This window comes from Podarcis gaigeae, assembly GCF_964106915.1.
Source record: "Podarcis gaigeae genome assembly, chromosome: 16".
Classification (NCBI taxonomy): Eukaryota; Metazoa; Chordata; class Lepidosauria; order Squamata; family Lacertidae; genus Podarcis; species Podarcis gaigeae.
The window spans coordinates 21,609,397-21,636,640 of NC_139693.1; the positions used below are offsets into that span (position 1 = coordinate 21,609,397).

General features: G+C 46.0%; 1 protein-coding gene across 1 annotated transcript; it reads right to left on the reverse strand.

Annotated features, from left to right (window-relative positions):
* Positions 1–407: 407 nt before the first annotated feature.
* SDSL (serine dehydratase like) lies at positions 408–17,579 on the reverse strand. Its single transcript, XM_083717590.1, has 8 exons — positions 17,403–17,579; positions 13,332–13,520; positions 12,305–12,344; positions 10,599–10,738; positions 9,503–9,591; positions 6,916–7,143; positions 4,205–4,329; positions 408–2,514 (listed from the first exon to the last, which is right to left on the reverse strand). The coding sequence occupies exons 2-8, from the start codon at positions 13,509–13,511 to the stop codon at positions 2,321–2,323; spliced, it is 996 nt and encodes a 331-aa protein (XP_083573716.1). The 5' UTR covers positions 13,512–13,520; positions 17,403–17,579; the 3' UTR covers positions 408–2,320.
* Positions 17,580–27,244: the final 9,665 nt, after the last annotated feature.

Consider the following 27,244-nt stretch of genomic DNA (forward strand, 5'->3'; position numbering starts at 1 on the left):
TTGAGGAGGAACAGAGGACTGCAGTCCCCTGCTCACTAGGATATGCTGCCTGAGGCTAATGCCTCACTTTGCCTAATAGTTGAGCCGACCCTGATAAGGATAGTGGTAGTAGCAGTTTGGGTTATTGGGTTGTTATTTTTATTCTGATTATATATTTTGATTTTGTTCTGTGAACTGTTCTGAGACCTCCAGGTATAGGGTGGTATACAAATTCTAACAACAACAACAACAATTTGCAGGGAGCTTTGTCAAATCTCCCCACCCTGCCACACTCATGCAGTCTGAAGGGATCCAGAACGCCAGTGCTTCATTTTGCTGCATGTGGAGAGTGCATCTATACCCTGTTCAAACCATGCAAAAAGAAATTGTTACACCCCCCCCAAAAAAAAGGTCACATGCAGGACAGATTAGAAGTAGCTGGTTTTTATTTGCAGCAATGGTTTCTACAACATCTGGTCACCTTCTTCATCCTCACCCCAACCCTGCAAGGTAAGTCACTGGAATCATATACTTATGAAATAATTGTCAAGATGGAAGGGAGCCCTGCGGTGAGCTGGTCCACACACACACCAGCCCAATGCAGGGTCTGTGACGCAAGAAGCCACAACAGCAACTCTAACAGATCGCTTCCCAACCTCTTGAGCATGGATAGGCAAACTAAGGCCCACAGGCCGGATCCGGCCCAATCGCCTTCTAAATCCAGCCTGCAGATGGTCCAGGAATCAGCGTGTTTTTACATGAGCAGAATGTGTCCTTTTATTTCAAATGCATCTCTGGGTTATTTGTGGAGCCTGCCTGGTGTTTTTACATGAGTAGAATGTGTGTACTTTTATTTAAAATGCATGTCTGGGTTATTTGTGGGGCATAGGGATTTGTTCATATTTCCCCCCCCCCCAAAAAAAATATAGTCTGGCCCCCCACAAGGTCTGAGGGACAGTGGACCAGCCCCCTGCTGAAAAGGTTTGCTGACCCATGCTCTTGAGGCAAGCTGTTATACTTCTGCACATTTCCTACTGTTAAGGAAGCCTCCCCCAACGTTTAGCCAATATCTGCCATTTTGAACCATTCATGGGCATCCTCGGGAAGATTTATGGTGGGGTAGGTAGTGGGGGACTTAGAACACTGAAAGAGGGGAGCTGGCTGGTTTCTCACCTACACAGAGAATTGAAAAGAATGGTACTTGTACATTTTGCCTCTCAAGAGTCTGCACTAAAAGTAAAGGTAAAAGGTAAAGGACCCCAGGACAGTTAAGTCCGCTCAAAGGCGACTATGGGGTTGCAGCCATAGCTGTCAACTTTCAGATTTGAAAATAAGGGATCAGCAGCCTTGAAAATAAGGGATCAGCAGCCTCACCTGTCCTGGGGACAGTCTACGGGATATCTAACAATCTGGGATAACAGCGGGAAGCAGCAGGAAATGGCGCTAGAATAAGGGAATTTCTCGCAAAAAAAGGGAAGGTTGACAGCTATGGTTGCGGCACTCAACCAAGCCAAGGCAGCCGGCTTTTGTCCACAGACAGTTTTCCAGGTCATGTGGCCAGCATGACTAAACTACTACTGGCACACGGAGGACTGTGACGAGTGCCAGAGTGCACAGAAATGCCATTTACCTTCCCGCCGCAGCGGTACCTATTTATCTACTTGCACTGGTATGCTTTCGAACTGCTAGGTTGGCAGGAGCAGGGACAGAGCAATGGGAGCTCACCCCATTGTGGGGATTTGAACTGCCGACCTTCCTATCAGCAAACCCAAGAGGCTTGTCTGCACTATACATATAAAGGCAGGACCATACTGCTTTAAACAGTCAGGGCTTCCCCAGTCCTAAAGAATAATGGGAACTGTAGTTTGTTAAGGATGCCAAGAATTGTGAGAAGACCTCTATTGCTTTGTGTGGTTGTACAAACAAATCCTGCTTCACAGGGAACTCTAGGGATTGTAGCTCTGGGAGAGGGAAGACCACCACCCAATATACTTGGCATTGGTGGAAAATGCATTTGAGCACTAATAATGCCTTTTCCCTGCATGCCTGGATGGAGGATAGAGGTGTGTGTGTGTGCGTGTGCGTGCGTGCGTGTGTGTGTTTGTGTGCGTGTGCGTGTGTGTAGAAAATAGCCCCCTGTGCAAAGGGAACGTTTGCTTCCCTTGCTCTCCCCGATTTTGACTCTGCCACCACCACTGCTACGTGGCCCCTGCGAGGCTGCCCAGAAGGAAAGGTGGCCCTCAGGCTGGAAAAGCTTCCCCACTCCTGCTCTAAGCACACTAAAAAATATATCCTGGCCAGCGATATGTTCATTTGCCAGCATGTCAAGAGCTGTCCTCCTTCACTCCATCCCTAGCTTGTTCTTCAAGGCCCGGAGCTCCTTGGCGTGGATGGCACTCCCACCGCAGACAATAACGACAATGGAGTCCAGTTGCCGGCTCAGCCGCCCCTCTTCCTGCAGCTGCTGGAGGCAGCCTGAGTAGAGGAAAGCCAGGGTGGCAGCACAGGCAGGCTCCACCAACATGCGCTCGTCATCTGGAAAGGGATGAGAAATAAGGGAGCAAGTGAAAATGATGTATCGTTGGTATTTAACCCCCAGTAAATTAACAAAAATGTATAAAACAAGGTCAAATGTATGCTGGTAGAGTGAGGAAAAATAAGGCACCTTTTAGCATATGTGGTGGAAATGTAAGAATTTTGGGAAAAGATATACAGTGGTACCTCGGGATGCGAACGGGATCCGTTCCGGAGCACCATTCACATCCCGAATGGAACACAAGACAGGGGGTCTGCGCGTGCGTGGCTCGCATTTCGCCGCTTCCGCGCATGCGCACGATGTCTGCGCATGCGCGAGCGGCGAAACCCAGAAGTAACGTGCTCTGTTACTTCCGGGTTGCCGCGGAGCGCAACTCGATTGCGCTCAACCCGAAGCACATTCAACTCGAGGTATGACTGTATAATGAGTTGGAAAAAATGTTTAAAATAACCTTTTCTATAAAAAAAAAACCCGAAGGAATACTAGGTGCTGAAATCCCACGGGAGCAGAAAAGACTATTTATGTATGTGACCACAGCTGCGTGGATGTTATTGGCCCAGAGATGGAAAGAAGATAAACTCCCTTCCAGAGAAGAATAGCAGATGAAAATAATGGATTATGCCGAAATGGCTAAAATGACCGGAAGAATCAGAGACCAGGAAGACCAACATTTTAATAAGGAAAGGGGGGAAATTATAATTTATCTTAAAAACCATCGTAAACAGTTAAAATCATTAGTAGGATTGGAATGACACTTGTAGTTTAATTGTGAATTTTGGACACAATGGAGAGGTAAAAGATTTGGATTATCATAAAAGATGCAGGAGGAAATGATTAACAATAGAACTCACAAAGGGGAGGAAAGAAGTCCAGGAGATTCTTTGGAATCTTGTTTTTATGTTGTATGTTGAATATGTGACTGTAAAATTTTAATCTGAAAAACCAAATAAATAGCAGAAGCAGCTCCTGACCAGCTGCCCTGATCCCAAATCCCAGGAGGATCTGTTAATTGGTTTTATTTATTGTTATATCCATGAACATGAGTTTGACCAAACTGTGGGAGGCAGTGGAAGACAGGAGTGCCTGACGTGCTCTGGTCCATGGGGTCACGAAGAGTTGGACACGACTAAACGACTAAACAACAAAATTGTTATATCCACTCATTCTGTTCTGAATAATGCCTTTTTGTAGGGGAAGGTTGGGGGGCACTGGGGATGAGTTTATGAAAGCAAAGGGACAGTGGCCTGAAAAGGTTTGGGAACCTATGAATTATCTCTATGATCTTTACTGACAGAACAAAAAAAATTCCTTCCAGTAGCACCTTAAAGACCAACTAAGTTAGTTCTTGGTATGAGCTTTCGTGTGCATGCACACTTCTTCAGATAATTTTTTTTGTTTTAACTATGGCAGACCAACACTGACTATCTCTAATGACAGACTGTCTGATGCAGTATAAAATGAGAACTCCTACAAGCCACTAGAGGGAGCTGTCTGCCTACCAGTTGCCTGCCTTCACCACAGCTCTATGCTTCCAGTGTTTCAGGGTTAGCATTGCATTAAATGTGGAGCGTGCAAGTGTGGTCAGTGATTTAAAAATAAAATAAAGTTAATATGAATTGTCTGGGGTGGCAACTTTCATCAGAACCACAGGGGGGGGAATCACTGTCTGCGACACCCTTGAAAACTCACCCAGGAACTGCTCAATGGCTTTCACCGCTTCCACATCATCTAGCACATGAGAGACGATGCAACACTCGCGGGCACAATCCAGAGCCCTCTGTGCCACTGTCTTGGCTCCCAGGCACATGGCCACACTGCAGAATGGACAGTAAAGAGCAAGGTAGGTTTGCACCCATGCCCAGGGAAGGTGGGAGGGTAGGAGTCATGAGTTAGTCGGGGGGGGGGGGAGACTCTATGAATTGAAATTTGAGACACAATATGTACTTTCCCTTGTTTATTTGTTTGTACGTATTGTATCACAAAAAGCTTTAATAAAAACTTCTCAGGCCCTGAGATCATCATCTGAAGCCTGTCCTCGTGTGCCTCCTCCTCGAGAGGTCCAGAGGGTGGCAACACGAGAACAGGGCCTTTTCTGCAGTGGCTCCCTGTCTGTGGAATGCTCTCCCCAGGGAGGTCTGCCTGGCGCCTTCATTATACAACTTTAGGTGCCTGTCAGGCAAAAATGTTCCTCTTTGGTTGATTGGCATCCAATGTCCTTTAAAAATGTGTTGGTGAGGGGTTATTGGGTTGTTTTTGTTTCTGTTTTGATTATGTGTTTTGTGTTTTTATGTTGTGATTTTATGTTGTAACCACCCTGAGACCTACAGGTATGAGTGGTATACAAATCATTGCCATCACCACCACCATCATCATCATCTGTGATGTGACAGTGTGACGAGCCAGTGTAGTATAGTTAAGAGCAGTGGACTCGTAATCTGGTGAACCGGGTTCGCTTCCTCGCTCCTCCACATGCAGCTGCTGGGTGACCTTGGGCCAGTCACACTTCTTTGAAGTCTCTCAGCCCCACTCACCTCACAGAGTGTTTGTTGTGGGGGAGGAAGGGAAAGGAGATTGTTAGCCACTTTGAGACTCCTTCAGGTAGTGATAAAGCGGGATATCAAATCCAAACTCTTCTGACAGACCACTGGGACTCCAATCCCCTCAGCTGCCAGCTGAAGGCAGGCATTCCCTCATGCTGCCTCAGTGGGAAATGTGGGAAGTGGGGCTCATCCTATCAGCTTCACTAAAAGACCTGCTGCATTGGGTACCTCCTGCCCCTGAACTGCATCAGTTGCTCATTATAACAGGGGTCACCAAACTTTTTCAGCCATGGGCAGGTCCACCATCCCTCAGACCTTGTGGGGGGAGGCGGACTATATTTTGAAAAAATATATGAACAAATTCCTATGCCTCACAAATAACCCAGAGACGCATTTTAAATAAAAGCACACATTCTACTCATGTAAAACATGCTGATTCCCGGACCATCCATGGGCCAAACTGAGAAGGCGATTGGGCTGGATCCATTCCCCAGGCCTTAGTTTGCCTAAGGTAAAGGTAAAGGTACCCCTGCCTGTACGGGCCAGTCTTGCCAGACTCTGGGGTTGTGCGCCCATCTCACTCAAGAGGCCAGGGGCCAGCGCTGTCCGGAGACACTTCCGGGTCACGTGGCCAGCGTGACATCGCTGCTCTGGCCAGGGCCAGAGCCAGAGCCAGGGCCAGAGCCAGAGCCGCACACGGAAACGCCGTTTACCTTCCCGCTAGTAAGCAGTCCCTATTTATCTACTTGCACCCAGGGGTGCTTTCGAACTGCTAGGTTGGCAGGCGCTGGGACCGAACGACGGGAGCGCACCCCGCCACAGGGATTCGAACCACCGACCTTTCGATCGGCAAGCCCTAGGCGCTGAGGTTTTACCCACAGCGCCACCTGCGTCCCCCTTTAGTTTGCCTACCCATACATTATAACAACTGTTCAAGAATTGTTGCCCAAGTTTGATTCCAGCCCCCTCTCCACACACCCTGCCCCTTTCCCCTTGTGTGATGTGGGTTGTTGTTGTTTTAATTGTAAGTTTGTGGGCAGAGAGAGCTGTCTCGTTTAACTGATTGTCATATAGCTCAGTTGGTAGAGCACAAGACTCTTAAACTGAGGATCATGGGTTCGAACCCCACACTGGGCAAAAGATTCCTGCATTGCAGGGAGTTGGACTAGATGACCCCTGTGGTCCCTTCCAACTTTGCAGCTCTGTGATTCTACATTCTGGGAGACTTTTTGGCTGGGTATGGATGCTAGAAACAAACAAGCAAGCAAGCAAACAAACAAACAAACAAACAAACAACCCTTTTCCAGGATGGAACTCTAGATAGTATAACAAGGGTTTCCAGGAGGTCTCCACTGAGGCACTGAAGAGACACAGATCCTGCTTTGCTTCAGCAAGGTAACTTATTGGAACCAGCTCTACATTTTGTACCACAGCTAGAAAAACAGGAGGAGGTAGAGGAGGAAGATTAGCTTAGATAGCTCAGTTGGTTAGAGCATGGTGCTGAGAATGCCAAGATTGCAGGTTTGATCCCTGTACGGGACAACTGCATATTCCTGCATTGCAGGGGGCTAGACTAGATGATCCTCAGGGACCCTTCCAACTCTGAAATTCTATGAAGTGAGATGGAGAAGTCCCTTTACTGGCAAACTTAGGTGGGGAGTGCTAACAGGTAAACCCAAAACAGGGACCCCGGGGGACAACAAGGAAGCACCAGCATGCTCAGGATAACCCTGAAGTTTTCAGGAGTCCAAACTCATTTTTTTTAAGGGAGGAGAAGAAAGAAGGAGAACATTTCGTCTCAATACCGAAGCTCTTTCCTTCAAGCTGGGGTTGCTGCCATCTCCAGTGCACACAACTCACCTGGTTATGTCAGGCAGAGTGACGAGCCGTCCTGCTTTGAGGGCTGCGTTGTAGCTGTCAGCACCTCTTGTCTCCACGGCGATGACGGGCACATCCTGCCAGCCCACCTCTTGCAGACCAGACACCACCCCACACAGCAGCCCACCTCCGCCCACAGCGAGCACAATAGCTCCTGGCTTGGAATCCAGGGAGTCCTTCAGCTCCTTGATAATAGTGCTATGGCCCTTCCTGTGTGGAGAAGAGACATCTTTGAGAGACTGACATTTGTGGGAAGGATGCTCTGAGTCATGGGCGGCCCAAGACATTTTGCTGTTGGAGGCAAGGAGAAGAGGGCTTTGTGCAGGCAGAAGCTGACTAGACTGGTAGATAAATCTTGTTTGGTGATGGGACAGCTAAGAACAAAAGAGGAGCCTACTGGATGAAGCCAATGAGCCATCTTGTCTAGCATCCTGTTCTCAGAGTGGCCAACCAGATGTCTGTGAGAATCCCACAAGACAGGTTTGAGCACAAGAATACTCTCATCTCCTGTGGTTTCAAGCAACTGATATTCAGAAGCATTATTGTCTCTGACAGTAGAGACAAAGCACACCACCAACACTAATACCCATTTATAGCCTTCTCCATTAACTGGTCCAATCCTCTTTTAAAACCATCCAAGTTGATGGCCATCACTGCTTCTGTGTGAGCCAGCTCCATAGCTTAACTATGCTCTACATAAAGAGGTACTATCCTGAATCTTCCAACATTCAGTTTCATTGGATGTCCAGGAGTTCTAGTGTTATGAGACAGGCAGAAAAATTCTCTGTCCACTTTCTATCTTCTAACATGTTGCATCTTACTTGCCTTTCCTTCAAACTAAAAAGTCCTAAAGGCTTCATAGGGGACTTGCTGCATCCCTGAGGACAGAAACGTATTTAAGGGAGTGCAGTGGAATCCACATGGCACACACAGTTCCATCCTCAGACACCTTGCCACTGCTCCCTGTCCCCAAGTATCTTCCGCCCAAGGCAGGTTATAAAAATCTTCCTGGTGTTCCAGGGCAGTGCTGAGACAACTTGTATCTTGTACCTTAGCTTAAGGATCGCTGTCCATGGTCCTGAAACTTGCCCCTAGGTCCCTCTCCAAGGTGCTGATCACAACAAAATATAGCATTTAGGGGAAATGAAGAATGAATGAGCTCAAACAGCAAGGACATAAAGCACGACCCTTTCTACCCATTTGTTCCTCATTTGTTTTGGAACCAATGGAAATTGGACCAACTGGGCCCCAGCAGTAGGTGGAAAGGGCACAACTCTATGTCCCCAACAAGGACTCTTGAGTTAGATGGGTGTGGAGAGCCCCATCTACTTGACAGAGAGCCCAGTACACAACAACCTCTTATGGATTCTGAGGTGGAAATTCTGCAAAACACATTATCGGTGAGGTCAGTTTCAGGTACACAAGAGTGCATCCTAAATACAAAACGGGTAAGAACCAGTTTAGGAGGAACCTATCTGACAGAGTGAAAATCAAGTCCAAATAAGGTACAAGGAGGACTCTTCATGCAAAGCAAAAAACTTGGGTTGCGCAAGTGTTTTTAAGGACTGTGGTTGGATGAAGAGATGATGAGGTGCTGGGGTGGCAGAAGGGGATTGGCTAGAGAATAAACAGCCAATATGATGTATTTATTCCTATGCAGAGTGTGTGCTAATGGGACTGCTCTCACAGACTCCTTTGGACTCTTTCCAGGAATGAGTTACAGTGGTACCTTGGTTCTCAAACACCTTGGAACTCAAACAACTTGGAACCCACCCTCCCCACCCTCTCACTATATATAAGGGTCTGGTGACTTCTGTTTCAGTGCATTTGAAGAAGTGTGCACGCACACAAAAGCTCATACCAATAACAAACTTAGTTGATCTCTAAGGTGCTACTAGAAGGAATTTTTTTATTTTGTTTCGACTATAGCAGACCAACACGGCTACCTACCTGTAACTAGAACTTGGAACCCAAACACTGCAAACCAGGAAGTAAGCGTTCTGGTTTGCGAACTTTTTTGGGAAACCGAACGTGCTCCTTTTTGAGTGTTACACTTCCAATTTGAGTGCCACAATTCTGTTTTGAGTACCACACTTCCGTTTCAAGTGTTACGCTGGGGTCTGTCTGTTTTTGCTATTTATTTTGTGTTCTTGTTTTTGTGGCTCTTTTTTGTTTTGTTTTGTTTCTGTGACTGTGTGAAATCCAGTTGAGCTACTGATTGATTGATTGATTGATTGATTGATTGTGTGACTGCAATACATTGTTTATTGCTTTCATTTTATGGATCAATGGTCTCGTTAGATAGTAAACTTCATGTTAAATTGCTGTTTTAGGGGTTGTTTTTAAAAGTTTGGAACGGATTAATCCGTTTTGCATTACTTTCTACGGGAAAGCACACTTGGTTTTTGGAAAGCTTTGGTTTTCGAACGGACTTCCAGAACAGATTAAGTTTAGAACCAAGGGACCACTGTACTGAATAAAGTCTGACTAATTAGGAATCTGGCGTGAGCCTCTGTATTGGGCCCCCAAAGGGGATTTTCTCCCAAAATTTACTTCCCAAGGACCTTACCACACCAATGGGTGGTCAAAAGGGTGGATCTTGACCCAGCCGTCAGCTTCAGCAAGCTTCTTGGCTCTTTCTTCAGTATCATCCCACACCTGCTGGAACAAGAAACAGGAAGACCTCCACTGAAATGAGAGGAGACCTTGACCTGGCCACAGTGATCCATGCGACGGTCACCTCTAGGCTTGACTGCTGCAATTCGCTCTACGCGGGGCTGCCCTTAAAGCTGTCCCAGAAACTCCAGCGGGTGCAGAATGATGCAGCGAGGCTCCTCACGGGGTCTCTGCCATAGGAGCATATCCACCCAGTGCTTTTCCAGCTGCACTGACTCCCGGTGGAGTACAGGGTCAGATTTAAGGTGCTGGTTTTGACCTTTAAAGCCCTTCACGGCCTAGGACCCTCGTACCTCCGGGACCGCCTCTCCCGGTATGCCCCACGGAGGACCTTAAGGTCCATAAATAGCAACATCCTAGAGGTCCCGGGCCCTAAGGAAGTTAGATTAGCCTCAACCAGAGCCAGGGCCTTTTCAACTCTGGCTCTGGCCTGGTGGAACACTCTGTCTCATGAGACCAGGGCCCTGCAGGATCTGATTTCTTTCCGCAGGGCCTGTAAGACAGAGTTGTTCCACCTGGCCTTTGGCTTGGAGCCAATTTGATTCCCTCCCCCTCTTTCTTTTTTCTTTTCCTTTCTCCTCCTGCGATGAGGCTACATTTTAATATTTTAATGTTTCAATATTTTAATGTTGTATTTTAATTTTGTTTTTAAATTGTATTCATTCAACTTGTTTTTATTATTGCTTGTTAGCCGCCCTGAGCCCGGCCTTGGCTAGGGAGGGCGGGGTATAAATAAAAAATATTATTATTATCTTCATCATCATCATCCAATTCAGAACCAGCTCCGTGGATGAGGGGACCTATGGCCATTGTCCTGGATGGCTTCTTCCTTCACTGGGTCCCCCTGTCACCCAGGTTAGGCATCAGGGATGGGCCCTCTCAGTGTGCCTGGGCACTGGCAACTGCCCAAGTGTGCCCGGCGGTGGCACCAGGTCTGCTCCAACCTTATCCGTGATTCAGAAGCATTCGGCACACATTCCTCCACTCACCTTTCCAAAGATCTCCACCTCTGCACCAAACTTCTTTAGTTTATTCACCGTTGACAGTGGAGTACTTCCATGGACGATGATGGTGGCAGGTATGCCAAGTTTTTGGGCAGCATACGCTGCAGCAAGTCCAGCGTTGCCACCTGCGAGGAATGAGTGGCAGCAGGGAAGAGGAAAACATTTCTGCCAGAGTTGAAGTACAGTGCAACACAGGGTACCTTCAATACTGGCCACAGGAGAGAAGCCTATGTTGTCCCTGAGGACCCCAGACTAGCTTAGGGGGCATGTGGCACACACATTGCTGCCCATTCCTCACCCTTCATCATGCCAAGGGAGGATATGACCCCATTTTACACTAAGATATACCTCTTTTTTATTTTTTGACAAAGTAATAATAATAAATAAATAAATAAATAAGAATAAAAATGTGCACCCCGTCACCGAGACCATGCCATTGTAACTATCCAACCTCCCAAAATTTCAACACCTCTTGCGATGGTTTGACCCCTTTCCATTTTAACAGTACAAATTCTACAAACTCCTTCCATATCTCCTCAAAATCATTTCTCCTGCGTATTCCCCGTCTTACATCAATGGCACATGTTAATTTATCATTTACTAGCTATACCCCACACCTCTTTATACCATTCTTCCATTTTATATTCTGCTTGCCCCTTTGACTTCCTAGCTATCATAATTTGTGCAGCTGTCAATAAATTTGTGAGCAAGTCCTTCATAGGCTGCAAACCTTTCACCCCAATGTAAATTGATAATAATGCTACCTCTGGACTTTTGGTCCAGCTTTAACTCAGTGATTTCTGTTATAAGATCTCTCTTTGAATAGTGATGGCTTCCCTCAAAGAATTACGGGAACTCTCTCACGGAGCTGCAATTCCCAGAGTTCTCTGGGAAGAGGGATTGGCTGTTAAACCACTTTGGGAATTGTACCTCTGGGTGGGGAATATGGCTTCCTAATGACTCTCAGCGCACTTAACAAACTACAGTTCCCAGGATTCTTTGGGGGAAGCCATGACTGTTTATTGTGAGGTGATACTGCCTTAAATGTATAGTGCAGATGGGTCAGGGTGATTGGGAGGAATATACAGGGGGCTGCACAACCACCACCACATCTGCATCTGCCACCTGAGTTTGGAGTCATCTCATTTTGCCTAATGGCAGGGCAGGCCCTCTGAATACACCATACAAACTGAATCAAGGTCAAGAGGAATAACTAAGTCACACACAGGGCGTTGTTTGGGCTTTCCTGACAATTACAAGAAAAACATTGGAAGTTGAAAGAAGGACCGTGGACTATGCAGAATTAGATAAATTAACAGGAAGAATTCGAAACTGGTGGGATCAGAGATTCACAGAAGACTGGTGTAAATTTACAGACTATTTGAAAAGTAATTGTGATGATCAGATTACATTTGTAGGTTTGCAAGAAGTTTTGTGAGGTGAATTATTTGAATTATTGCAACAATGGATAAAAAGGAGAATTGTTAGTTAAGATAATTAAAGGCAATATGAATTTAAGAAATGATAAGAATGGTGGATCATCAGAAGTGCTGATGGAAGCCCAAAAAGATTGTATAAGATGTGAAGTTTTGTTGTATGTATGATAATTAATATGTTAAAATTAATAAAAATTATTATTAAAAAAAGGATGTTGAAAGAAGGACCGAAAAGGCACATGGATATTTACTTACCTGACGAACAAACCAGGTGTTGGCAGCCCTTTTTGGCAACCTGAAATGAACAGGAGAGGGAGTTCAGGCTGAGAGAGGGGAAGGTGTGAGAATGCATTGATCTGGAGGAGAATGCCATATGGAAACTTGGAGAGTATTATTAGAAGCACAGGGAGCTCCCTATTTAGATGAAATGACAGCAGTGATCCCTGCACTGCAGAGGGTTGGACTAGATGACCCTTGGGTCCCTTACAGCTCCACAGTTTCTGTGGTTCTAGGGCTGAGCCCAGTTTCTCCTCCTGGGTGACTTAAACGACCTTCCTCTGGTTTCTTTTTTCACCTTTCCCCCCTTTTTTTTCTTCCCCTGGTTTCTGAATGTTGCCATTTCTGAGCCAAAAATGTGTCCTTTTATTTTATTTTATTTTGGCATGTTCTGTTTGTGTTATGCAGATAGGACATTGTGTTACTGTGATAATATACATCAGGTTGGAAGATATGCTTGCAAATGAGCACAGTGTGCCGTGTGTTATTAAGCCCTGTAACAGTGTTGCCTGAGCAGATATGGGTCAGAGTTTGTTATCCTGGACCATTACAGGGTTAGATCCCCATATTTGTGACTCTCTTACGTAGTTTATTATTTATTTCTGCACTTATTTGGTACCTTTTTATCCCCTCTTTCCTGTGGCATGTGGTTCTCTACCTGCCAACACACAGTCCCCCATTTTATCCTGTTTAGGGAAGCTTTTAATGTTTGATGCATTATTGTATTTTAATATTTTGTTGGAAGCCGCCCAGAGTGGCTGGGGAAGTCCAGCCAGATGGGCGGGGTATAAATAATAAATGAGTTGTTCACCCAGTGAGCTTCATGGCTGAGTGAGAATTTGAACCCTGGTCTCCCAGCTTGTAGCCAAAAACTCTAACCACTACACCACATTGCCTTGTTGGTTGATTTTTTTAAAGATCAGCTGTTTTGTATTGGGGAGCTGCCCATGGTCCAAGCTGCTGTTCTTCCACAAAGGAACCTCCAGGGTACTTGGCAGCCACTCACCTGTTGGCAAAAGTAGCCAATGCCCCGGATTTTGAAGGAACCCGCGGGTTGGACATTCTCCATCTTCATATAGACTTTGGTGCCTGCAGCTTCGGAAAGGGCGATGCTCTCCAGGACAGGCGTCACAACGTGGAATGGTTTTCCATCCCTGCCACCAAAATGGTCCCCTGCTGCTGTCATGGAGATTGCCTAAAACACAGAAGTGGAGAGATGGAGGTTAGCTGGAATGTTTGGTGATGGAAATAAAAGACCTAGTGCATTGGTTCCCGGTACGTTTCCAAGCACAATTCAAAATGTTGGTGCTGACTTTTAAAGCCCTAAACGGCCTCGGCCCAGTATACCTGAAGGAGAATCTCCACCCCCATTGTTCAGCCCAGACACTGAGGTCCAGCTCCAAGGGCCTTCTGGAGGCTCCTTCACCGTGAGAAGCGAAGTTATAGGGAACCAGGCAGAGGGCCTTCTTGGTGGTGGCGTCTGCCCTGTGAAACGCCCTCCCATCAGATGTCAAGGAAATAAACAACTATCTGACTTTTAGAAGACATCTGAAGGCAGCCTTGTTTAGGGAAGTTTTTAATGCTTTATTTTTTATCATGTTTTTAATTTTAATATTCTGTTGGGAGCTGCCCAGAGTAGCTGGGGAAACCCAGCCAGATGGGCAGAGTATAAATAATAAATTGTTGTTGTTGTTGTTGTTTGCCAAGCACAGTTGAGTGTGTGACGATCTCCACCAATGGAGAGCTTACTACACCATTGGTGAATTGGACTCATTGTTGAAACTGCTCTGGCCTTCAAACATAAGATCAAAGGAAGATCCCTCCTGGATCAGGCCAGTGCCCACCTAGTCCAGCATCCTGTTCTCACAGGGGCCACCCAAATACCTCTTGGGAAGCCTGCAAGCAAGACCTGAGCACAAGAGCCCTCTCCCCTCCTGTGGCTTCTGATAACTGATGTTCAAAAGCGTTACTGCCTGCAACCGTGGAGGCAGAGCAAAACCACAGCAGCCGGGCTAAGGACTGTGAATAGATCTGCAAGCTCTTATCAAGGTCTGGTCTTTACGCACTGAGAGAGACACAGCTGTGTCAGCCTGTGCAACTAACAACCCAAGAAGAAATCCTGGAAAGCCAATGGCCTGGTTCAGTATAAGACACCTTCGGATTGTCCTAGCCAGAATTCCAATGCACTCCTTCCCAATATTGATTGATTTATTTTAAAAACTGAATTTAAATTTATTAAAACAACAAAACAATCCCTGTTATTTGCAAATTCAAAAGATCTAGATTACTAAAGGCAGGAAAGTAACTAAGGTCACATCTATGCAATATGTTTAAAGCACTATTTAATAGTCATGGTTCCCCACCACCACCCAAGAATTCTGGGATCTGTAGTTTGTTACGGGTGCTGACCTCACAGACCTTACAGTTCCCAGGACCTGCAACAAACTACAGTTCCCGGGATTCTCTGTGACTGTTAAAGTAGCCTAATAGTGCTTTAAATATATGGCATAGATCATGTGTCCTTAGATAGCGATGAAAGTAGCAGTGGCAATAAATCTTTCCCAAAAGACTTCTGGGACTCCAGAGGTATTAAATTGCCACTTTGTCTAACGCTAAATGTTATAAAAGGCTCCCAGGTTGCCATAAGGTTCTCATATCCTGCACCTCCTCCAAGCACTTTGCTGCATAAGCTTCTCAGCTGCTGCAATGAACCACTTTTGCCCACCAGCCTTCCATTGTCAACGAAGATGAAAGACAGTGATGGGAAAGTTCCCAGGTTAAATCCCAAGCATCTCCAGGAGAGACCCCCTTCTTGAAACCTTGGAGAACCACTGCCAGTCCGTGCAGGCAATACTAAGCTATCTGGACCAACGCTCAGGATCTGCATAGGACAGCTTCCCGTGTTCCGGCACTCTGCAAGCACACATCCAATGCAAATTTGGAAGGGGCCACCAATTTGGACAGCTTTAAAAGAGGACGCTGGTGGCACTGTGGTCTAAACCACAGAGCCTAAGGCTCGCCGATCAGAAGGTCGGCGGTTCGAATCCCCACAATGGGGTGAGCTACCGTTGTTTGGTCCCAGTTCCTGCCAACCTAGCAGTTCGAAAGCACGTCAAGTGCAAGTAGATAAATACAGTGGTACCTCAGGTTAAGAACTTAATTCGTTCCAGAGGTCCGTTCTTAACCTGAAACTGTTCTTAACCTGAGGTACCACTTTAGCTAATGGGGCCTCCTGCTGCTGTGCTGCACAGCCGCCGAGCGATTTCTGTTCTCATCCTGAAGCAAAGTTCTTAACCCGAGGTACTATTTCTGGGTTAGTGGAGTCTGTAACCTGAAGTGTCTGTAACCTGAAGCGTCTGTAACCTGAGGTACCACTGTGGGTACCGCTCCGGTGGGAAGGTCAACGGCATTTCAGTGGGCTGCTCTGGTTCACCAGAAGCGGCTTAGTCATGCTGGCCACATGACCCAGAAGCTGTACGCTGGCTCCCTTGGCCAATAAAGCGAGATGAGCGCCACAACCCCAGAGGCGTCCGCAATGGACCTAGCGGTCAGGGGTCCCTTTACCTTTACCTTAAAAGAGGATTAAACAAATGCATGGAGGACAAGGCTATTGACGGCTACTAGTCAAAGTGGCTCTGTTCTGCCTCCATGGTCAGAGGCAGCAATGCTTCTGAATGCCAGTTGCTGGCAGCCACAGGAGGGAAGAGGGCTATTGTACTCAGGTGCTGTTTACAGTTTCCCACAGGCGTCTGTTTGGCCACTGTGAGAACAGGATGCTGGACTAGATGAGCCATTGGCCTGATCCTGCAGGCCCTTCTTACAATCTCAAGTAAATGCTATAATTTAACAATACAGTGGTACCTCGGGTTAAGAACTTATTTCCTTCCAGAGGTCCGTTCTTAACCTGAGGACCACATTAGCTAATGGGGCCTCCCACTGCCATCATGCAATTTCTGTTCTCATCCTGAAGGAAAGTTCTTAACCGGAAGCACTATTTCTGGGTTAGTGGAGTCTGTAACCTGAAGCGTCTGTAACCTGAAGCGTCTGTAACCCGAGGTACCACTGTACATCACACCACAGTGGGGAAGACTTGTGACCAGATAGATGCCCCATGTGTCAGAGTGATGAGTCTGTTGCTCTGGTGGGGCTAACTATTGATGGGAGACATCAAGCAGGTCTACCCTGCCTGATCTCCTCCTAAGGGTTCTCTACCTTTAAACCAGCCTTGGACCACAGTCCTTCTAGCAAAGGACTCTTGCAAGTAGAGGACAGGCCTCTAAAAAGCCAGACACGCCACCACCTAATGTTAGACTCATACTGCGTACAAGTCATACGTTTCAAGCACATTACTTGCCCGTCTAAAGAATCCTGGGAACCGTAGCTTGCCCCAAACAGAGCTACAATTCCCCCAAGGCCCCAAGAAACTACAATTCCTAGGATTCTTTGGGGGAAGTCACATGCTTTAAATTTTATGGTTCATATGCAGCCTGGAACTTCTATCCTCACCTGGCACCCTGGACATAGCTGTCAACTTTTCCCTTTTTTAAGGGAAATTCCCTTATTCCGAACAGTGGCATAGCGTGGGGGGTGCAGGGGGGGCTGGGCGCACCGGGCGCAACATCTGGGGGTTAGGGTTAGGGGGCGCAAATCCATGGGTTAGGGGGCGCAAATCCACGGGTTAGGGGGTGCAAATTATTTGCCTTGCCCCGGGTGCTGACAACCCACGCTACGCCACTGATTCCGAATAAGATTCCTCGAAAGGAAAGGGAAAAGTTGACAGCTATGATCCTGGACCTTGGGGAACATAATTCCTTCCACAGCATTTAGTATCTGCCTGGCACTCCCTTTTCAAGCCAAACAACATTTCCCTGCAAATCTTTTGTTTCCCTACTAAGGAAATGAGTTCTCCACTTCTCTAAAATCAGTTGTTTTAAAATTCTGGCCACATCAGTACACAAATAACTAGAAGCACAGGCTATTCTTCCCTCACCCACTGCCCAGCTAGGAAATTCAGCCCATGAGGATCCCCCGTCCCCACATCCATCCCAAGTGGCCACGTCCACCACTGAAGAGGTACCTCACAATCTGGACTCCCCAGGAAACAATGAGCTTCTCTCTCCCGTTCCAGAGGAGTTTCTCTCTCGCAGAAAGTTCCTGCCACCCTCAGCTGTGCGAGCAAAGTTTATTTGGAGGAGGGAACCAGGAAGAGTGCCAAGGGGCAGTGCTCAAGGAACCTTAGCAACCGGCTCTCGTCAGTCCTGCGTTGCAAAGTTGCAGAGTTGCTCCTCAGAAGGCTGGGAATGATGACTGTTAGGATAGAGAGAGTGGGGGGAGAGCTTTATTGTCACCCCCAGCTTTCTTCAAAAGATGGCAACATTGAACATTGCCATCTCTTGCTTGGCCTTCAAGAATTTGCACTGCTCATTTCATTTATCACACTTGCAACTGTGAGTCTTGATCCCAGCCCCTTTGGAAAGCACTTTGAGCCTTGGAATCTAAGCAGATCTGGGGCTAGTAAGAGCCTTTTTAATATTTAACATACACACACACACCTACAATGTCACAGTCCATCCACAGAAACTGCAAGTCATCCATTTGAAGTGACAGAAATCATTAATAAGAATATTTTCTGGGGTGGGAGAGTGCTGTGTAGTTAATAAGAACATGCAGTGATACAAATATGATATATCAGTGATATAGTGATATTAGGGACGTGTGTAGCACTGTGGTCTAAACCACTGAGCCTCTTGGACATGCCAATCAGAAGGTTAGCAGTTTGAATCCCTGCAATGGGGTGAGCTCCCGTTGCTCAGTCCCAGCTCCTGCCAACCTAACAGTTCACAAGCATGCCAGTGCAACTAGATAAATAGGTACTACTGTGGCGGAAAAGTAAATGGTGTTTCTGTGCACTCTGGCTTCCGTCATGGCATTCTGTTGCACCAGAAACAGTTTAGTCAGATGGGCAGGGTAGAAATAAACCATTATTATTATTATTATTATTATTATTATTATTATTATTATTATTATTTAATTAGTCCTGTTGGCCACATGACCCAGAAAGCTGTCTGTGGACAAACAACAGCTCCCTCAGCCTGAAGCGAGATGAGCGCTGCAACCCCATAGTCGCCTTTGATTGGACTTAACCATCCAGGGATCCTTTACCTTTTACCTTTACCCGCTGTGATACAAGTGTTAGTTGCACCCTGCTTGGACTATTGTGATGTGCTCTGGGTGAGGCTACTTTTGAAAAATGGGACTTCAAAGTGCCATGTGGTGCTTGCAGATGCTTTAAAATGCTCAAGGTGCTTTTGGAGGCGTTGACGTTCCTGAGGTTTCAGTTTCATTGCCCATCAGTTGATAGAGCCAGCTCTTGCCAGTGCACAGCTAGGAGTGCACTTTAAGGCTCCTGCCTCTCTCCTGGCCCCACGCCTGACATCACCTATGACATGCAGGTGGGCATGATCTGGGCCAGAGGATCCCCATCCCTGCTCTGAACAAATGCATCCATCTAGCAAATGCGCATGAAGAGAAGAAATTGGGCTATCAGCCTGAGCCTGAGACATTTGGCAAGGGTTACACACACACACACACACACACACACACACAGGTCAGCCAAGTGGCAGGCTGTTGTGTAATGTCACGTTCCGCTCTGATTGCCCATGTGATGCACTCTCTTAGGCAATCCATCCAAAAGCAATTATGCGGCTTTTGGACTTGTCCGTGTTGCCGTCTCATTAAGCCTTTTCAAAGGGAAAGAACCGGGAGAAATATTTCCCGGAATCACAGGCACAGGGCTCGATCATTTGCATTCTGTTTCCGGACTTAGTACAGTAGCAATATTGATTATGCCTCTCTCTCTCTCTCTCTCTCTCTCTCTCTCTCTCTGTTTATCTCCCGGGTCTTAGATGAGGCAGCTATGGAGTGGAGGGAAGCAAGCTCAAAGAGGTCAGCTGAGTCATGAAAAGGGGCTCAGAAAAGGCGAGCCCAAACGATCGGGGGGTGCAAAGACCCTCCACATAAGGAAAGGTAGCAGCATTTGGGACTTTCTACCAAACTTTTAGAAGACATCTGAAGGCAGCCCTGTTAGGGATGCTTTTAATGTTTAATAGGTTATTGTATTTTAGTGTTCTGTTGGAAGCCGCCCAGAGTGGCTGGGGAAACCCAGCCAGATGGGCGGGGTATTATTATTATTATTATTATTATTATTATTATTATTTCTAGCTTAGAGAAAAGGCGGGGAAGAGGTGGCACCATAGTAGTGTATCAAATGAGGCATGGTGCAGAGAAATTGGATAGAGGAAGGCTCTTATCCCACAGCACTAGAACTTGTGGGTGTCCAACGAAGTTGAACGTTGGAAGAATCAGGACAGATAAAAGACAGGCTTCTGGCATATAGTTAAAGTATGAAACACTTTCCCACAGGAGGCAGGAATGGCCACCAATGTGGGTGGCTTTCAAAGAGGATTGGACAAATTCATGGAGGAGGGGGCTATTGAGGGCTACAAGGCAGCAATGCTTCTGAATATCAGTCGCTGGAAACCTCAAGAGGAGGGGAGAGGGCTCTCGTGCTCTGGCACTGCTCCTGCAAGTTTCCCACAGGCATTTGGTTGGCCACTGTGAGAACAGGATGCCGGACTAGATGGGCCACTGGCCTGATCCAGCAGGGTCTTATTATGTTCAAAAGAGGACCTCAAGGGCCAAGAAGCCCCAGCCTTCTAACGACAAAAAGGGACAACACAAAGGATGCTCATAATTACTTTCGGCCGCTTTTTGGCCAATGCAGGGAACTGTCTTGCATTCTGAGGACAATGTGGAGGGAATGACCCTGCTTCTAAGGGCAACTAAGTCTTTGCTCCAGTGATGCCAAGTTGAAGAAAGGATGCCCATTGGCACCAGCGGTCCATCCTCTTTCTTGCACCAGGCTGTGCTGGGACTCCTCCCACCGTGTGGCATCACGTGCCCCAGGTCCATGATGTCACACTCACACTCCAGGCCCCCTCAATGTTGGGCAGAACCCGACGTGCCTGCTGGTGCTGGAGGTATGGCCTCGGGAGAATCCCGAGAGCCAGAAAGAGAGACTTGGAGAGCCACATTTCACTCTTGGGCTTGAGGTTCTCCATACCTGACACGGGGGGGGGACCCCCCAATGTCAAGGAGAAAATGAGGATGCACTCATAGTCCTGGGCCTCGCTGCTGGATGAAGAACTCAAACTCAGATCTCTGTTTCTACCAGATTCTTTAATGCATACATAGATCTGAGCAACACAAGGTTAATTGCACCAGTAGCTAAGATGTTGATTCAACATGCTACACACACAAACCTCTTCCTTTTGAAAAGAGGGGCAGGCACAAGCCTCTGTGCTGCAAATGGCAGGCATTTCCGCTCTGGGCAGGAAAATGTGCCCTTCTCTGGGAGTGGGCTGGGCCTGTGAGGTTTGAGGGACTGGCCTCAGGATGGTCAGCAGTGGCCCTTTAGGAGGAACCTGTCTAGAAGTGTCCACCATCCCACCATCACAGGGGCAGGAGACCTCTCTGAATCTTCCCCAGGTTCCAGCCTGTGATTCTCCCAACCTCTGGCCACCTCTTCAAACTCTGACATTTCCTGAGGCCTCAATTCCGCCCCCTCATCTTGCAGGGACCCTCCTGCAAGGTGTCTAATGCCAGCTTCCTGATCTCTTCTCCCTCCCCCCCCCCCGCACCTCAGAATCTGCCCACCCCCTTCATGACATCTCCACAGAACTCATAATACAGTACCCATTATCCTGAAATGCTCAATTGTGTCCAGTGTTTGTTCCCTTGTGCTTGACCTGGAAGCTGCTGTTGGTGCAGAATGCTGCAGTGTGATTGCTGATAAGAGACCCTCTCAGAGTAGAACATTTGTGCTCAGAGGTTGCCAATTTGCTCCCAGGCCAAGTTCAAGGTGTTACCTTCTGCATGCATAATGCCCTAGGTTTAATCCCCAGCGACATTTCCCAGTAGGGTTGGGAATGTTCCCTGTCCCAACCACTCTGGGCGGCTTCCAACAGGATATTAAAAACACAATAAAACATCAAACATTAAAAAGTTCCCTAAACAGGGCTGCCTGAAGATGTCATCTAAAAGTCAGATAGATGTTTATTTTCTTGACGTCTGATGGGACGGTGTTCCACAGGGAGGGGATCACTACCGAGAAGGCCCTCTGCCTGGTTCCCTGTAACCTCACTTCACTACCGAGAAGGCCCTCTGCCTGGTTCCCTGTAACCTCACTTCTCGCAGTGAGTGAACTGCCAGAAAGCCCTCGGAGCTGGACCTCAGTGTCCGGGTTAGATGATGGGGGTGGAGACAATACAGAGCAAAATATTCCTATGAAAACTGGCTTAGAGGGGTCACAGGGCTCCCTAGATTGCTGATCTGGCTCCCCTGTGTGTGCCTGGCTCTGTTGCCTTGGTATCAGTGGATGTCACAATCTCTGGAGTTTGACCTTTCACCTCCAGCCAACCAGAAGTCAGGGGATTCTGGAATCTCCTTTGCAGTAACAGACACCTGAAGCCCAGAGACACTGGGAGTCTCTAGGGGCTCCTGCCTTATTCTCCTAGATGCACTAAGAACAGCCTCTGGGTGATCGTACTGTCCGTTCAGACCTCCAAGGGGACACTGCCCCGTCTCAGGTAATTCAAGTTTACAGCCTTTGCTAATCAACCTAAAGAAAGCCTCCTGGACTTTAGAAATGAATGTACTAAACTTGGGACAGCCACCACCACCGAACACCACAAGCACCCCCAAGTTTACAGCCTTGCAAAGAGCCAGCAGCTGGCTGTTCCATGATTCCACCAGGGCTGTGCGTAGACGTGATTCCACTGGATTCTGGAAACCCTATGAAAATTCAGTGTTTTCTGAGAACGGTAATGGCTGCCCTTTCCTAACCGGGAGAGGGAAGCTCCGCTGGAAAAGGGTCGTCCGCTACGGCGAAGCGGAGACCCATTCTGGAAAACCGCAGGCAGCGGAAGCCTGCGGTCTCGGGACCCGGCGGGCGCCAGGAGCTACCCCCGAAACGTTGAGGGAACCCCGTAAGGGGCTCCGGATCGCAGAGGGGGCAGCGGCGCTGTGGGTCTATGCGCATTCAGCGGAGCGAAGCCGCGCTGCCGTTGCCGGTGAGCGCCGACCTTTCTTCCTTCAACACAAGATTCTAAAACGCAACAACCCGTGAGTAATTGAGGACTTTACTAAATTTCGGGACTAAAAATATTGAAAATAAGCTGAAAGCGGAGAGACGAGGAAAAGGAAGTCCGTCTTCCGCAGCCATTGACTTTTAAAGCAAAGAGCAGGAGGAGTGGAGGCATAGAGAGAACTTTTGACAGCTCAGATTGAGCACCCGCAGAAATTACTTTTAATCCCTTTAAAGACTGTAAGCAATTGTTTTTTGGACTTTTATTAGGACTTATATACTCTCTTCTTTGTGGATTACAATTCTATTTAAGAAGCCCAGGTGTCAGAACTGCCTGAGCAGTAGAACTGTCAGACTGCAAATTTGGATACATTCTATTTAAACTTTGAGACAGTCTGAGGGAGTTCAGAATGGTTACGTTCTTGCATTATGGAACTCCAGTAAGCACAACTTGAAATATTGTGGCAAACCTAAAACCAACTCTGCTAAAACTACTTTTGTGAAGATCTCTAAGTATTGGTTCAGATTTCGTATGTGGAATGGACTCTTCTTCCTAGGACATTTTATGCTCCCCCTAGAGGATTGAGGATTTATAACAAAAACATTGTTTTACTTTCTATTTCCCGGCCCTCTGTTTGATTGCTACCACCTGGGCCGTAGCTTTCCCATGGGAACAACTCAGCTTGACCTTGACTGCTAGATAACTTTGGAATGAGTGGCGCAAAAAGAAAGGGATTAAGAACCAGACAAACAACTCTGACAACCGTAACTGCAGCCTCACAAGCACGCAGATCATCTGTGCCTACTTTGCCCTCGGAGGAAAAAGCTACCTCCCTGTCACAGACAGGGGAGGAAGAAACTGAGGATTTACAACTAGAAGAGATGGCCTCAGGAGGATCTGGTTCTGTATTAGAGAGAATTCTTGAGAAATTGGAGTCTTTGGACAGGAAAGTTGACCAACAAACTGCGAAAATTGACCTTAATACAGAAACTTTAAACAAATTATCTGGGCAAGTTGCACAGAATGCACAAGCAATCGGACAACTGAAGGAGGCTGCAGGTGAAAATCAGAAACTGGCCGAAGAGACCAGCCAAAGAGTGGGAGAGTTGGAAAAAGAAGTAAGGCCGCTCAGTAAGCAGGTTGGGGAACACCAGACCTACCTCTCCATGTTGGAACTTCGGAACAGGGAGATTAATTTAAGGATAAGATCGATACCAGAAGTGGAAGAAGGTAATCTAGCTGAGTTTCTGACCAAAGAATTCTCCAAGTTCTGGGGTCTAGAGGAGGAAGACTTTAAAATTGTGTCAGCCTTCAGACTTGGAAGACTCACAAAGAGAGAAAAGCCCAGAGACTGTTTGATTACGTTGAGATCAAAGGAGGAAAGGGACAAGATTTTGGGCCTGCACTACGGAAGCTCCCTGAACATTTCGGACAAAAGAATTGAGATTTTTAAGGACATTCCTAAACAGCTGTTGGATCTTAGATCTGAATATTTGGACTTAGTAAAACTGCTGAGAAGCAACTCAATCATCTTTAGGTGGGACTTTCCCCAAGGATTATCTTTTACCTTTAGAGGGAAGAAGATTAAAATTAGAACTTTGGAAGATAGGGATAAGTTTTTGACTGCCTACGGAGAGGACCTTCATAAAGGACTTGAACTACCCTCAGGGCCTGAACCACCACAGGTGCCTGTACCTCAGAACCCTGAAGACTCACAGAACAAAATACCACCCCAAGGAAACTAAACAGATCCATCCAGGATGTCTCTGCAACTTTTAAGCTGGAATATAAATGGCTGCAACAGCCCGGAAAAAAGGAAGAAAATCTTTCACATATTAAAAAAGGAGCAACTAGACATTACTTGCTTACAAGAAACACATGTGACTAGGCTCCACAGAAAAATATTGGTAAATAAAAGGTTAGGCCAAGAATTTATATCTTCGGACTCAGTTAAGAAGAGAGGAGTGGTGATATATGCAAAGGAGAGCCTCTCACCAAAATTTCTATTTAAAGATGAACATGGAAGAATTTTGGCAATTGAAATACAGCATCAAGGAGAGAAAATTTTGATATTAGGAATTTACGCTCCAAATGAAGGGAAATCAGAATTCTACAAGAAGTTGCATGAGATTATGCTGGATTATCTGGACTATGATAACATCATCATGATGGGAGATATGAATGGGATCGTTTCAACGAACATGGATAGGTCACAAAGCCAAAAGGTTACTAAAGATGGCAGACTACCAAAGACCTTTTTTGAAATGACAGACAACATGGACTGGATTGATATATGGAGGACAAAGAACCCCTTGGGGAAAGAAGGAACATTTTTCTCTGAAGCCCAACTGACTTGGACAAGAATTGACCAAATATGGATTTCTAGAGGTCTGGCTCCTAAGGTGAAGAAAGTGGAAATCTGCCCAAAGACCTGCTCCGATCATAACGCGTTGAAAATGGACATGACATTATTACCAACCGGCTCCTTTAGATGGAAGATGAATGACAACTTGTTTAGAGATCAGGAGATTATTAAGAAGGCCAAAAAAACAATAAAGGACTATTTTGAGATAAATTTGAACACTGCTGTGGAAAAAAGAACAATCTGGGACGCAAGCAAAGCTGTGATGAGAGGGTTCTTGATACAACAGAACGCTATAAAGAAAAGACTACAAAATGAGAAAAAGGATAAGATTTTGGGGAAAATTAAAGAGTTAGAGAAGAAACTAAGAGTAAACCCGAAGTCACAGCCGATCTTGAGAGAAATTAAACTTCATCAGGCACAATATTCCAAACTGATAAATCAGGAAATAGAATGGAAGATTAAATTAATGAAACAAAAAACATTTGAATCGGCTAATAAATGTGGGAAACTGCTGGCTTGGCAGTTGAAGAAGAGACAAAAGCTGAACATAGTAACAAATTTGGAAATAGAAGGAAGGAATATTCAGAACCCGGTGGAAATTAGAAAATGTTTCCAGAAATATTTTAAGAAATTATACACTCAAGGGCCACAAAATGAGGAAGAGATTGCAAAATTTTTGGAGAAAAATGGACTTAAAAAACTATCACAAGAAAATAGATCACTCCTGAATAGTAAAATAACACGATTAGAGATAGAACAGGCCATTCAGAATATGAAGTTGGGCAAGTCTCCAGGGCCAGATGGCTTGACCTCCAAGTACTATAAGATATTAAGTGACTATTTGATTCAACCACTGATGGAGGTCAGCAATGAAATTATGGAGGGAAAGAAGGCGCCTGAATCGTGGAAGGAAGCTTTCATCACATTGATACCAAAATCAGAAACTGAAAAGACACAACTTAAGAACTACCGTCCCATTTCCCTTTTAAATGTGGATTACAAAATATTTGCTGACGTTTTGGCAGGAAGACTCAAAAGGGTTTTAAATGAGACAATTCATAAAGACCAGGCAGGCTTTCTCCCAGGAAGATATTTGTTTGCTAATACAAGGAACATTATTGACATTTTGGAACTTTTGCAAACAAATATTAACACTAAAGCAGTTCTAATTTTTATAGACGCGGAGAAGGCCTTTGATAACATTTCTTGGAAATTTATGAAGGGGAATTTAAAAGAAATGGGAGTGGGGCGGGGTTTTGAAAATGGGATTGACGCGATTTACTCAGAACAAAAGGCAAAACTGATAGTCAACAATGTGGTTACAGAAGAGTTTAAGATTGAAAAAGGGACACGACAAGGCTGCCCGATTTCCCCCTTGCTGTTTATCTCTGTCCTGGAGGTGCTCTTGAACTTGATTAGAGGGGACCGGTTGGTGCAAGGGATTCAGATCGGAGCGAAACAATATAAACTTAAAGCTTTTGCAGATGACCTTGTTTTGACATTGCAAGAGCCAGAATCTAGCACAAAAAGAGTGTTACAATTGATTCAGGACTTTGGTCGGGTAGCGGGCTTTAAACTAAACAAACAGAAAACTAAGGTGTTGGGAAAAAACTTGACAGATGCAGAGTCAGAACGGTTTCAGAGAGAAACAGAACTAACTGTGGTTAAAAAAGTAAAGTACCTAGGGGTAAACATAACAGCAAAAAATCTGAGTCTATTTAAGGACAATTATGAAAAATGTTGGTCTGAAATTAAGAGAGACTTGGACAGTTGGTCAAAATTGAAGCTTTCTTTGTTAGGCCGAATTGCTGCTATTAAGATGAATGTATTGCCTAAGATGTTGTTTTTGTTTCAAACATTGCAAATTGTGGATAAGACGGAGTGCTTCAGGAAGTGGCAGAGAGATATTTCTAAATTTGTCTGGCAGGGCAAAAAGCCCAGAATTAAGTTTAAGATATTAACTGATGCGAAAGAAAGAGGGGGCTTTGCCCTGCCAGACTTAAGGTTGTACTATGAAGCCGCAGCTTTCTGCTGGCTAAAAGACTGGCTACTCCTAGAGGACACTGATGTGTTAGATTTAGAAGGTTTTAACAATGCATTTGGTTGGCATGCATACTTATGGTATGACAAAGTTAAGATCAATAAGGCCTTTAAGAACCATATTGTCAGGAAAGCAGTGTTTAATGTCTGGACAAAATATAAAGACCTATTGGAAAATAAAACTCCAAGATGGCTATCACCTCTGGAGGCTAAGGCCCGAAAAAGACCCAATATGGAGGCCAAATGGCCGAAATATTGGGAAATAATAGAGAAAGAGGGCAATAATTGGAAATTGCAGAGTTTGGAAAAAATGAAAGACAAAGTGCGAGACTGGTTACATTACGCTCAGATTCAAGAAATTTTTAAAAA